Consider the following 12,139-nt stretch of genomic DNA (forward strand, 5'->3'; position numbering starts at 1 on the left):
GTGGCCAGCATCTGTGCCTCACCCTTCCTGACTGGCCTGAGGAGACTCTTCCTCCACAGATCAGGAGCTCGTTCAGGAATGAGCAACAGTTATGACAGGTCTCTTGACAGGCTTCTGGAAATTTCCTTGAATGTTCCCTCTGGAATGTTCTAGTGTCTTGATAAGCTATCTGGAATTGCTAGAGCCATCCTTCCACCAGCCTGATGAAGCCAACACTCAGGATGATGGAGCAGAGAGGTAAATGTCCCCGGGTGAGCTGCTGGACCAGTCCCCTACATTGGGACCTCCTTCCATCGGAGAGACTGACCTGCCATCAAGGTTTGCTTCAGACAGGGAGGCGTTCAGGCGTCAGAACCTGTATTCTGGGAAGCGAAATGCTAGGTGACTGAAGAGGTGGTCACGTGTCGCTTGGGTCACTGTACCTGGAGCTCTGTGAGGCTGGCTGTGGAGTCCGGGCTCGGGAACATTGTCCCCGTGGCTGATGAGGCAACTTCCCGTGTCATCCCCATGCATCCGTGCCCCCTGGCATTCAGCCTCCACCGCAGAAGTCACCTGGGAGTCTCTTCCTCGTGATGGAAAAACGTCTAATGAACATCCCAGGGACTCTGCCGGCGGTTCCCTGTGGAAGATTCTAAAATGCCCGTTTAAGTTCTAGTTAAAGCAAAGCAAGTAAATCCAGGCTCGGCACTGGGGATGGAAGCAAGGCAGCTGGACAAGGCAAGACTGGGTTAGAAACACATTTCCCAGCCGCAGAAGGTCAGCCACACCTGCCTGGAGGCAATTCAGATGCTGCTGTGCCTGTGGCCACTCCAGGAGAGGAAAGGAAAATGAGCTCGCCATTTCCTGTTTCTCATTAGTTCTACTTCCTATTTGAGTTAGACATGTAACAGAGTTCTGTTCCTTCAGTCAGAAGACCTTTTAATCCTCAGTGAGCATTCACGAGAGGGGGACATTCAGAGCAGCAACCAGTGACGCAGCAGGGCTTGAGGTACGAAAGCACAACACTTGGCACTTACGGGCTGGGTGACCCTGTGCATGTGTCATTCATCCCTGACCTCGTTTTCCTCATCCATGAGATGGGGATAATAACAGCACCGATTTCAGAATTAACAAGATTAAGTCCATCGATACCCCATTCGCGAGAGGGGGACATTCAGAGCAGTGACTAGTGACGCAGCAGGGCTTGAGGTACGAAAGCACAACACTTGGCACTTACGGGCTGGGTGACCCTGTGCATGTGTCATTCATCCCTGACCTCGTTTTCCTCATCCATGAGATGGGGATAATAACAGCACCGATTTCAGAATTAACAAGATTAAGTCCATCGATACCCTAAAAACACTGTAGTATGCGTCTGGCACATACTAAGAACGCAACGAATGTCAGTGACTATTGTTTCTACACGACATCCTCGAACGGGGATGGAAGGCATAACACGGAAAACAGTAGCTTTACTGCTCCCATGTTCTCTTGGCTCCTGAAACAGGAGCTGCCCCCACCCCAGGTCGTCCTTAACCTTGGCAGGAGTTCAATTCGAGACAATGTCAGACGGCTCTGTGCAGAACTGAATCATCAAAGCCGTTCTGGCGCTCTCGGTGGTGGCGGGGGGAGGGGACAAGACAGCAGAGTTTAATCTTCAAACTTGATGGACTTGGAAGCGTTCCTGTCGATGTAGAAGGTCTTGCTGGGGGCGGCGGCGAAGCCCAGGCCAGCCCGCCTGCTGCACTTCCAGCCCACGGCCCGGTCGTAGTCCTGCTGCAGGCTCCGCTGCAGCGAGTCGGCCGCCCTCCTGCTGAGCGCCATGTTGGGCCTCCCCGTCGTGTCACGCGGGCCGCTGAGTGAAGGTGACGGGTTTTTAAAGCCACCCATAAGTTTGAGAAATTTCAGTTTCTGTTGCTCGTTTTCAAAACCAGCAGTATCCCACTGGCCAAACCGAGTTCCCTGTGTTAAGAGAAAAAGAGGCAGTTGTCGTCCTTAATTCCAAAGCCCTTTGCTTTCCCCGACCCCAGCCTCTCCAGGGAGGATCGTGCTCACCGCATGCTCGCTCCGTGCCAGGCACAGGGCTCAGGAGCCTGTCAGTCTTAATGCTAACGAGAGCCTTCTGCGGAATGCCGTTATTCCCATTTCACCGACAGGGAAACGGAGGCTTGCAGCGTCAGCGCTGCACCGGCCTCATTAGCGGTCCTGCTGGCATCGCAGCTCAGGCCCGGCCAACACTGAGCCCGCCTTTCACATGCTGAGCTGCGCCCGTCCGCTTCCTTCCTCCTCCCCAGACGCACGGCCAGCAGCATGGCACACCTCACCCAGGACGCGGCACGCCCTACCTCACCAACGCGCCTCACCAGCCGGCCCCTGTCCATCTGCCTGAGGTCTGTGTCAGAAGGCAGAGGAGGGCAGGTGGGAACCTCTTCCCAGAGCGCTGTGTTTCGTAGCAGGAAGGGCCTGGAGGCCCAGAGCGAGGGAGGGGGTCACACAAGTTGGAGGCTGAGCCAGACCAGGAACTTGGGGTTCCCAGTTCCCACCACCTGTGCCGCGCCTCACCAGCCGGCCCCTGTCCGTTTGCCTGAGGTTTGTGTCAGAAGGCAGAGGAGGGCAGGTGGGAATCTCTTCCCAGAGCGCTGTGTTTTGTAGCAGGAAGGGCCTGGAGGCCCAGAGCGAGGGATGGGGTCACACAAGTTGGAGGCTGAGCCAGACCAGGAACTTGGGGTTCCCAGTTCCCACCACCTGTGCACAGATCACCCATGGTCGAGAAGATGCAGACACCCCTTCCTTCCTGCGTCTGTGAGAGAGGTAAGAAACCTACTGCCAAGAAGACTATGGCCCTGAAGTCACACAAAGCAGGATCAGGGAAGGACATTAGCTCAGGACAAGTTCTGCGAGAGGGAGCCTGAGGCCTGTGCTGACTGTCCTCCCGTCACTCCGCTCCTCATGCTGCAAGGCGACGGGGGGAAGGGTTCAGGGTGCTGAGTGTCACCTCGCAGAGCTCTAGCATCAAACTTACTGTCGACTTCCTGGTTTCAGACGTTTCCGTTTTTCCTGACTCACGATCAATCTCTTCCTGCAAGGCCTTTCGCCTCACCTGAGCAAGTGGGAGGAAGGAAAAAAAAACGAAGTCACAGAACTTTTCCTTTGAACGTAAAACCCAGGACAAGGATAGGGCAGAGAGACTGGAGGGCGACAGCAGGAAGATCAGCTTTACTCTGCTGCAACCTGCAGGAGGCATCGGTCCACCGGGAACGCACTCTTTCTGGCTACGTGGCACACCTGGCACTGCGCACACCCAACCCAGTCACAACCGGCCTGCCACAACCATCCAGCGCAGTCTATACAGAGGCCACTTTTCCAAGTTTGGGACTGACAGCTGCTTCATCTAACTCAATGGAACAAACAGACTGTCAAGCAAAGTGGAGAGAGAGAAAAATATGCCCCAAATGAAGAACAGGAAAAAAGCCCAGAAAAAAACTCTAAATGAAATGGAGAATTTGCCTGATACAGAATTCAAAGAAACAGTCATAAGAATGCTCAACAAACTCGAGGGTAGAATTGAGGAACTCAGAGAGCATGTCAACAAAGACTGAGAAAATAAAGAACCAATCAATCAGAGCTGACGAATACGATAACTGACATGACTACATTAAAGGGAACTGACAGCAGATCAGTTAATGAAAAATGATTAGCGACATAGAAGACAACAGTGAAAATCACACTCAATCATAACAGCAAAATGGAAAAAGGATTTTAAAAAATGACAGTGTAAGAGATCTCTGGGATAACATCAAGGGCTTTAACATTCGCATTATAGGGATTCCAAAAGGAGAGAGTGAGAGAGGCAGAAAAATGTTTGAAAAAATGATGGCTGAAAATTTTCCTAATGTGGGGGAAGGTAACAGATACCCAGGTCCAGAAGACACAGAGTTTCAAACAAGATGAATCCAAAGAGACCCACAACAAGAATTACTAAAATGGCAAAAGTTGAGGATAAAGAGACAATTTTGAAGGCAGCAATAAAGAAACAAGAAGTCACATGAAAGGGAACCCAAAAAGCCCACTGGCTAATTCTAGCAGCAACTTTACAGGCGAGAAGGGACCCACCCGTAGGAAATATTTTAAGTGCTGAAAGAAAGGAATCTGCAACCTACAATTCTACACCTGCAAGGTTATCATTCAGAACTGGAGAGTTTTCCAGACAAGCAAAAACAAAAGTTCACAATTATAAGACCAGCTTGACAAGAAATGTTAAAGGGTCTTCTTTATGCAGAAACGTCCAGAACGAGAAATGAGAAAACAGGAAAGAAAAAAATCTCACTGCTAAAAGCAAATACATAATATACACAGTGACTCAGTCATTTAAAAGCTAATATGAAAGTTAAAAGACAAAAGTGGTCAAACTAACTACAATCGTCAGGTGATACACAAAGTGATATAAAACACATCGAAAACAAAGAGGAGTAAAAATGTACTGCTTTTAGAATGCGTTTGAACTTAAATGCCAATCGGCTTAAAATAGACTACTACATATATAAATGGATGTACATAAACCTCATAGTAACTACAAACCAAAAACCTCCAAAAAAGTACAGAAAAAAATGACGTGTTGGGGGGTCAAGACGGGGGGCTAGGTAAAAGTGGGGTTCGCCTCAACACCGCATTAAAATTAGAATCATAATCAACATGGAGCACCACTTGAAGTCTAGCTGATCATAACACGTAAGTCTGGGGATGTAAGAAATGTTAAAAAAGCCACACTGAGGACGGCAGGGGCAGAGCCGCGAAGTGGCTGGTCCCACACCTGCACGTGGCGGCTGAGCACCGCCCGGGAGAGGGCGCTGCAGAGGGCCCTCCGAAGGAGAGAGGGGTCTCAGCCCCACCCATGAGCTCCCAGCCCAGAGTCCCAATCCCGGGAAAGGGAGCTCCCACGAACTCTAAGAATCAGTGGGGATTCTGGCCATCCGGGTGAAACGGAACCAGAAAACCCAGACGCCCCCTTAGAGGGCTGATGCAGACTCGCTCGGGGACACGCCCTGGGCGCTGGTGGTGGGCTGGCAGCTCGGGAGGTATGAGGGACACACCGGGAAAGGCGGACTTGTCCAGAGCTGGGGCGAGGGCTGGAGGAACAGCCACCACTGTTCCTTTGTCGGTCCCCCCACTGGGGCAATCCTCAGACAGCGCCAGCTTGCCTGTGTCGGCTCCTCCCAGCCCCGCACGGCGGGCTCTGAAGCTGCACTGGCCAGGTGAGACTGCCTACCGTGTGCCCCGCGGCCCTACAGCCCTGCCCATTTCGGGCTGCACATCCCGCACAGAAAACTGACCTCAGCTCACATGGCCCGCCCACTCTGGGGAGACACTGCTGCCAGGCCGAGCTGCCAGCATCTCTTGGGAGGATCTGCGGGGCCGACGCAGACAGCAGCTGGGCCTTGCTGTGACCTGCGACCCTTGCGGGAGCCCGCAGACTCAGAACTGGCAACGATTCGGGTGCTGTATTGGCCTGACAGGGCTGGTTCAGTCCCTGAGACCCCGCCCCTGTCTATTACCTGCTGACCAAGCACGGGAAGGCTGTCAGGAGGCTGCCACTTATGAAGCACAGGTACGAGGTGGGCCCCTGCTGGGCGCCTCGCAAACATGATCTCGTTTGGTCTTCACCTACGAGGGTCAGTGAGGTTAGTGACTGCCCAAGATCACCCAGTTAGTAATGGTCAAAGGCCAAGCCTGTGTGGTTACTGAGCTGTCTCTCCAGGCCTTAGGGTCCAGGACTGTGACAATACCCCAATTCCAGGAAGTCCAGCTCTGACAAAGATGCACTTACCAGTGAACCTGGCCGAAACAGATGCCAGCCCGAAACACAACCACTTTTCTAAACGCTCCTGAACTGAGGCCAGGGGCTGCAACACGTGGGCCCGGCTGAGCACGCTCCCTGCCCTGCCTGCAGGTCTCGGGGACATTCCTCCCTTCTCCCCCTGCAGTGGTTTACAGGGAGGAGAGCCTCAGCCTGGGGTTCTGAATGACCAGATGGCCCCTCAGCCAACACCGTGGCAGTGATGGGGTCTCCCAGCACAAAGTGGGAGAGGCCACCATTCCCTGCCACTGCAGGCGTGGCACAGAAGCTGGCCCGGTGGCCTCTGGAGTCCAGGGTGCTTCTGAGACCAGGATCTTGTGAGCCGGTAGGAGGGGGTGGCGACACGCAGGGAGGGGATGAGCACCTGGACGGTACCTGGTCTATGTGCGCCTCGTCCATGTTGCCTTTCTTTTCCAACACCACCTCTAAGTCTGTGTCCGGCTCCTGCACAAAACAGCAAAGGCACGAAGAGTCGAGCGCGTGCTGGCCTCGGCTCGGCAGCCCCGCGGGGCGAGACCACGGCAGGGCCAAGATCGCGGCGCTGCCCCGGCCCCCGTCACGTACAGCGCGTCTGGCATCCTCTTCCATTACCCTCCCCGCAACGCCGTGGCGCGGACCTATCTGACGGATGAATAAACGGGGGCTCAGAGAAGTGAGGTGACTATCATGAAGTCACCCCACAGCTCAGGGGCAGGGCTGACACTAACCCAGGTCCCCTGATTCAGGCTGGGTGCATGACCTTTCCTGCCACACGTCACCTGACCTCCTAAGGTGACACACCAGGCAGAGAGGCCAAGGGCCCTGCTGATGGGGGAGGGGTGGAGGTGCTGGCAGGAGCCCTGGGCTCGGCTCTGATGATGGCGGTGGCGGTAAAGGCTGCCAGCAACCCCGAACCCACCCGATTCTCTCCTCCACGCTGCCCACCCCTGCTCCCCGGGTCCTGGTCCCCACCTTCCCTCCTGCCTGGACGACCATGACAGTCTCTTAAATCCCGCTTCCTCACCCGCAAACCTGGTCCATTCCGAAAGCAGCTCACACGAGCTTTAAAAACTCAACTGGAATGAGCTGTACACCTTAAACTTACAAAATGTTAGGTCAATGATAGCTCAAAAAAACCCTAAAACTCAATCAGATCACGTCAGCCCTCTCCCCGAAATCCTCCAGGGGCTCCCCTCTCGCTGATTCCGTGGCCTCCGTGGCCGTCGCCGGGCCCCGGCTTACCCAGCCACCACCGCCCGAGGCTCTGCTCCTCCCGAGGCCTCTGCAGCTGCTGCTCCGTCTGCACAGGTGGCTGAGGCCCCTCACAGGTCTCAGCTCTCACGGGGCGTCCTCGCTGGGCCCACCCAGACCATGCTGGCACGGGCCACACTCCTCACTGGCCTCAGCCCAAGGGACCCTTGGCCGGCCACCTTCCCTCGGCCCTTCCCATTGCACGCATCCCTGAATGGTCGTGTTCCCTCACACCGCCCTTCCAGACCCTGAAGACATGACTGCACTTCCCGCCTCAGTGGCTGCTGCAGGGGGCTGAGTCCCTGTCACAGGACGTGTTGACCAGAGGGGACTGCCTGCCTGGGACGGGGCTCACGGCAGAAAGGATTCTAGATTCTGATGGGGGCTGGGCTCTAAATCCTCTGGGGCTCCTCCTAGGCCCCGAGGGTTTCAGAATAGAGGAAAAACCAACTGAAATCAAGTCGAAGGGACCAGAGCAAAGCTGGGAGACAGCCAGGAACCAAACGGCCTGTCGTCGGTCTCCCCACCCTGCCCGACCGCGTCTGGCTGAGTGGAGCACAGGCCACGCGGACACCTTCTCGATGATCCAACTCGAGGAGACCCACCCCTCAGTCGGCAGTCACTGAGGCCCCTCCTCTCGCACCGGGCCCACCCTTTGGAAAGTGCTAGAAAGCTCTTACCCGCTCCAGTTACATGCGACAATAATCCCTTTTCTGGCTGAAGTCAGTTTAATCCAGCTTCTGGCAGCTACGAGGTTGAGCTGCCCATGCGTGCGCACACGTGCACCCCGCCTCCCGCCACACACCCCCCAACGCACCCCGAACTTCCACCCCTGTTCTCCCACGGCAGTCATCTCCTGAGGGAAAACCTACCTCCTCCCAAGGGCTTCCTGCTCCTTCGCCCCGGCTCCTCCTCCTCTTCCTCTTCGGCGCTGGCTCCTGGATCCCCGGCTGCCCTGCCCTTTTCCCGGACTTCGTTTTCTTCTTCGCAGAGGCCCTGGAGCCATCTTCCAGGGGGATGTATTCTGAAGCCTCCGCTTTGACTGGCCTCTTTTCGCCCCCTTTCCTGGGGCTGCCCTCCGCAGACCGGGAAGGCTCGGGGTGGCGCAGGGGGGTGTCCCCCTCTTGGTGAATTTTCTTTTTCTTCTTCTTCTTCTTCGTCTTCGCGGTGTGCTCCCTGGGGCTCCCCTGCTTCCGTTTGTGCCTCAGGGCTGCCTGGCCCTGGCCGTCCTGCCCCACTGAGCCGGCCTCAGGCCCCGCCTCGCAGAACCAAGGGTCCCGGGCCGAGACCGCTGCGGCCTCCTGGGCCTTTTTCTCCTTCTTGTGTTTTTTGGGCTTCTTGCCAACTTTGGTCACCTCCTCGCCCTCTGTGGGGTCTGGGGAGGTCTTTCCCGTCGAACCAGGGGACGTGGCCAGAGGCCGCAAGGACTTCTTCTTTTTCTTCTCCCCGCTGAGGAGCCTGGAGGAACCAAGAGCCTGCCCCCTGGGGCTGGGCGACGCCTCTGTCCGCCTGGCGCGCACCCTGGCCTCAGACTCCAGGTGCTCCTCGCAGACAGTGCTGTGGCTCTTCTTCTTCTTCTTCTTCTTCTTCACTGAAGACATCTTGGGCGCAGGCCCTTGGACCACACTCTTTGAAGGGGATCTGGCTCTTGAGGGACGGACCTCAGTGGAATAATTATCGCTGTTTAAAACCCAGGATTGAGTCTCTGCTTCTTTGGCCACTACCTTCTTCTTCTTCTTTTTCTCTGGGAGCCCAAGGCCCAAGTCTTCTTTGTGGGTCTTGGTGATCATTCCTGAAGAGAGAAATGATATGAGTTACCCCCACGCCAAGCCACCCTGTGTACAGTTCGACTAGGTGTCGTCAAGAGCCTCGTTTCTTGTGTGGAAGGTCTGAAATGTTAGGGAACGGGAAATGGGCTCCTGTGCAGCAGAGCCAAATACGATCAAAGGAGAATGGAGTTAACATTCAGACGGCCCCAGGTTCGAATCCCAACTGCTCCCTCATCTCGAGTCAATCACCTATCCTCCCTGAGCCTTAATTTCCCCATCTGGCAAATGAGGGATAATACCACTTCCTTCTCAAAGGCCTGTTGGACAGAGTGAGATAATCCAAGGAGAGTGCTGGCTACACAATGTTGACTCCTCCTCCTAACCCCCTTCCTCAGACCTCAAGCCTAGTCGCCCTGTGCCAGCCACTGAGGGTACAAATGCAATCAAGCCAGACGGACCAGGAGCTTGACTTTTACTAGATGAAAGGGACAGAAAGCCTGAGGTCAGCCCTGTGGCACACGTAAGCCGTTACCTTGGTTCACCCAAACAGCTCTTCTGCTTGTGTCTAGAAATTAATTCCCCCCAACTGCAGCTCAAGTGACTTACTCTGCTTTCCCATGTGACTAGTAATAAGAGCGGAAGCGAGGGATGGTGAGAGGACCCCCAGCTAGGACCGGAAACACCTGGGTTCCAATGGTGACTGACACTCTTGCTGCAGAGCCGTTGGCTTCCCCAGGCCTGCTCCCCCATCCCTCAAAGACGGACTGCACCAAATCAGAGGCAGAGGGAGAAGGACATCCTGCGTGCAAACCTGTTTTAAAGTTTCAAATAAGTCGCTAACATTTAACGATTGGAGAGGATGCGTAACCACCTAGAATGCCTGGGGTTTTTGGGGGGTCTTTTGTGGAAAATGTCAGGAGGGCACCTGTGAGAAGGGGCTGGGGCCCTCAAGTACATTTCGGCTTCCAGCTGGGCTACATCTGTCACCAGCCCAGTTCTTCCTGCACCCTGGACGAGATGACAGAGAGACACTCAGCGACTCTAGAAACAAACGTCCCCTCGCAGGAGGCTGGACAGTGGAAGGGAAGGGTCAGGAGCTGCTCCACGCTGCAGCTCTCCTCAGCCTCAGCCCCAGGGGTCCGCACTGGACCTGCCTCACTCTTAAGAGCTTCAAAGAGCCAGGCCTCAGGCAGAGTTCAAGTGCATTCAGAACTCACTCCAGGAGCATCTGGAGAGTAAAGAGAACACCCATCATTCACTCCTGCCTTGTTTTCTGCTGTACAAGTAGACCTCAGAAATAGCGCAGGTTTGATTCCAGGCCACGGTAATAAAGCAAGTAGTAAACTTTTTGCTGGTGGAGGGTCTTGCCTTCTGTAAAAAAAATACACCTGTGAAGTGCAATAAAGCCAGGCCCAATGAAACGAGGTGCGCCTGTACTCCCAGAGCCTAGCTCTGTACCTGGCACACAGCAGGTGCTCAAAAATACGTACTCAGTGAATGAAGGTATGAATGCTAGACAGGCAAATAAAATACCTGTCACCGAGAAGCACGCAGGTGTGGGAGAAAAAGAGGTGTAATGACATAGGTGACACAAGTGATAAAAGCAAGCACAGTGGTAACGTCGGGATGATGGTGGTCGTCTAACCTGGCCTACCAAGTGTCAGGAAACTTTCTGAAGATCAGAGTTTTCTAGCTTTGGCAACTGCAGGATGGTGGTGCTAATTCCTGGGACGAAGGAAGTGAAGGGGGTTGGGGGTGTTTGAGGGCTAGAGGGGACATGCTGGTTTGAACAGATGCCTTCAGATGCCCAGGTGGAGATGCTCAGTGAGTCTGAGGCTCAGGGGTGGCTGGGCTGACATATACTTAAGAATATACGGATGGTAACTGAGCACTGAACAGAAAGGGCCTGAGACAGAACCTTAGGGAATACTGACATTTAAATGGGTGAGCAGAGAAAGACGGGCTTGCAAAAGAGAAGGGAAAAGGTTGCAAACCTGGAGAGGGTGGAGTCGTGGCCAAGAGACTGGTAAGAACAAAGAAGCCAAGGGGAGGTTGCTGTCAACTTTATGCCCTTCTCTCCCCATCTCGGCCGTTCAGAACAATGAGGCATCCTCTTTAGCACTGAAGATCCTTCTCTTCAACCCTGCAACCTCAAATGTACTCCCTCCTTCAAGAGGGAAGAGGAAAGGAACCTTAGTGTCGCCTGCGAACGATTTCTGCAAAAGCTTTTAAATTCCCGCGGCAGCCTCGTGAGGATTGGTGTGAATACCCCACGTGGGACACTTGCAGACTGAGGCCTCGAGACTTTAATTCACCTGCCCCGGGTCCCAAAGCCCGGAAGTGACGACACAGGGATTCGAACCCTACCCGCAGGACTTCAGAGCCGGTGCTCTGCACGTCGGCACCAACACCCCACTCCCACCGGATTACGAGCAGAAAGCGAGGGACCCAGGAGGCGAGGCTGGTCCCCAGAAGGCTCGCGGCGCCAAAGTTTCCGCACAGGCACATTGGGAAAGATTCCCAGGGGAGCCCGGGGCCGGCTCCAAAGCTGGAGAACTTTCTGGAGGCGGCGGCCTGTAGCCAGGGCAGGCGCACGCTAGCGACTGGCGGGGAGCGGGGACCCGTTTTTCCCTCTGTTCGTCGCGCGAGTCCCCAGGCCCCACCTCCGGACCCCGCACGGCCCCGCCGAGGTCGCATCCTCCGCGCTCACCTGCAGGCCAAACTTCGCCTCCACGTGAGAGCCCGCTCCGCCGTGCCCCGGAAGTCGATCTCGCGACGCTGGCCCGCCCCCCGCGAGGTCCGGCTCCTTCCGGGTCGCGGCCGGCCGAGGAGCGCGGTTGCCGTGGAAACCGAGGTCATGGCGGCGCCCCAGTATGTGGGTAGCCGCACCGGCCAGAGTGAGGAGCGGGCGGGCTCTATAGAGTCGTTCGTCGTAAGCAGGAGGACGTTGCCCACAATGTCCCACGTGTCCTTCGAGCGGCCCATCTCGCCGGGGCAGGTTGCGGAGCCGCCGGGCAAGAGCCTTTGGGAGCGGATCTGCGAGGGTAGGCGGCCGGGGGGAGCGGGCCTCGGGCGGCAGGGCGTACCGGGCGCCTTCCGCGTGCACCCGCCGAGCTCCCCCTTTCACGCACAGGGAAACTGAGGCTCCGAGAGGCTTGCGGGAGGTTCCGCAGCGCGGCCTCCAGCCCTGATCCGTGGTCGGGCCGAAGGAATGCGGAATGAAGACCGGGGCCGCGGGGCGGGTCAGGGGTGCCCACCCCTCCTTTAGAGACCGCCTAAATGACACCTGTTTACTTTGATCACATGT

At 55.7% G+C, this 12,139-nt stretch overlaps 2 protein-coding genes across 6 annotated transcripts in view; one reads left to right on the plus strand and one right to left on the minus strand.

Annotated features, from left to right (window-relative positions):
• Positions 1–1,139: 1,139 nt before the first annotated feature.
• KNOP1 (lysine rich nucleolar protein 1) lies at positions 1,140–11,653 on the minus strand. Of its 5 annotated transcripts, none has more exons than XM_006910926.3 (5): positions 11,543–11,653; positions 7,936–8,855; positions 6,209–6,277; positions 3,002–3,079; positions 1,140–1,941 (listed from the first exon to the last, which is right to left on the minus strand). In XM_006910926.3, exons 2-5 carry the CDS (start codon positions 8,851–8,853, stop codon positions 1,630–1,632), a joined length of 1,377 nt encoding a protein of 458 aa, XP_006910988.1. In that variant the 5' UTR covers positions 8,854–8,855; positions 11,543–11,653; the 3' UTR covers positions 1,140–1,629. The 5 variants fall into 5 exon arrangements, with proteins under 5 accessions (XP_006910988.1, XP_015444072.1, XP_015444074.1 ...); XM_015588586.2 differs by having other exon boundaries at positions 11,496–11,579; XM_015588588.2 differs by lacking the exon at positions 11,543–11,653 and adding an exon at positions 11,200–11,465.
• Positions 11,654–11,656: 3 nt separating this feature from the next.
• Positions 11,657–12,139, plus strand: part of IQCK (IQ motif containing K) — an 86,471-nt gene continuing 85,988 nt past the window's right edge. Inside the window, exon 1 of the mRNA XM_025046104.1 lies at positions 11,657–11,876. Coding sequence (XP_024901872.1) covers positions 11,690–11,876 — 187 coding nt within the window. The 5' untranslated portion in view covers positions 11,657–11,689. The remainder of the gene's footprint in view (positions 11,877–12,139) is intronic.

The sequence above is a fragment of the Pteropus alecto genome, unplaced genomic scaffold (assembly GCF_000325575.1).
Source record: "Pteropus alecto unplaced genomic scaffold, ASM32557v1 scaffold34, whole genome shotgun sequence".
Taxonomy (NCBI): domain Eukaryota; kingdom Metazoa; phylum Chordata; class Mammalia; order Chiroptera; family Pteropodidae; genus Pteropus; species Pteropus alecto.

Coding starts and splice junctions, on each gene's coding strand:
- KNOP1 (XM_015588586.2), bottom strand. CDS start 11,529: ATGCGACCTCGGCGGGGCCGTGCGGGGTCCGGAG. Junction 6,278..7,935: donor CAGGAAGCCCTTGGGAGGAG/GTAGGTTTTCCC, acceptor TGTTTTGTGCAG/GAGCCGGACACAGACTTAGA. Junction 1,942..3,001: donor CTGAAACCAGGAAGTCGACA/GTAAGTTTGATG, acceptor CTCTTAACACAG/GGAACTCGGTTTGGCCAGTG.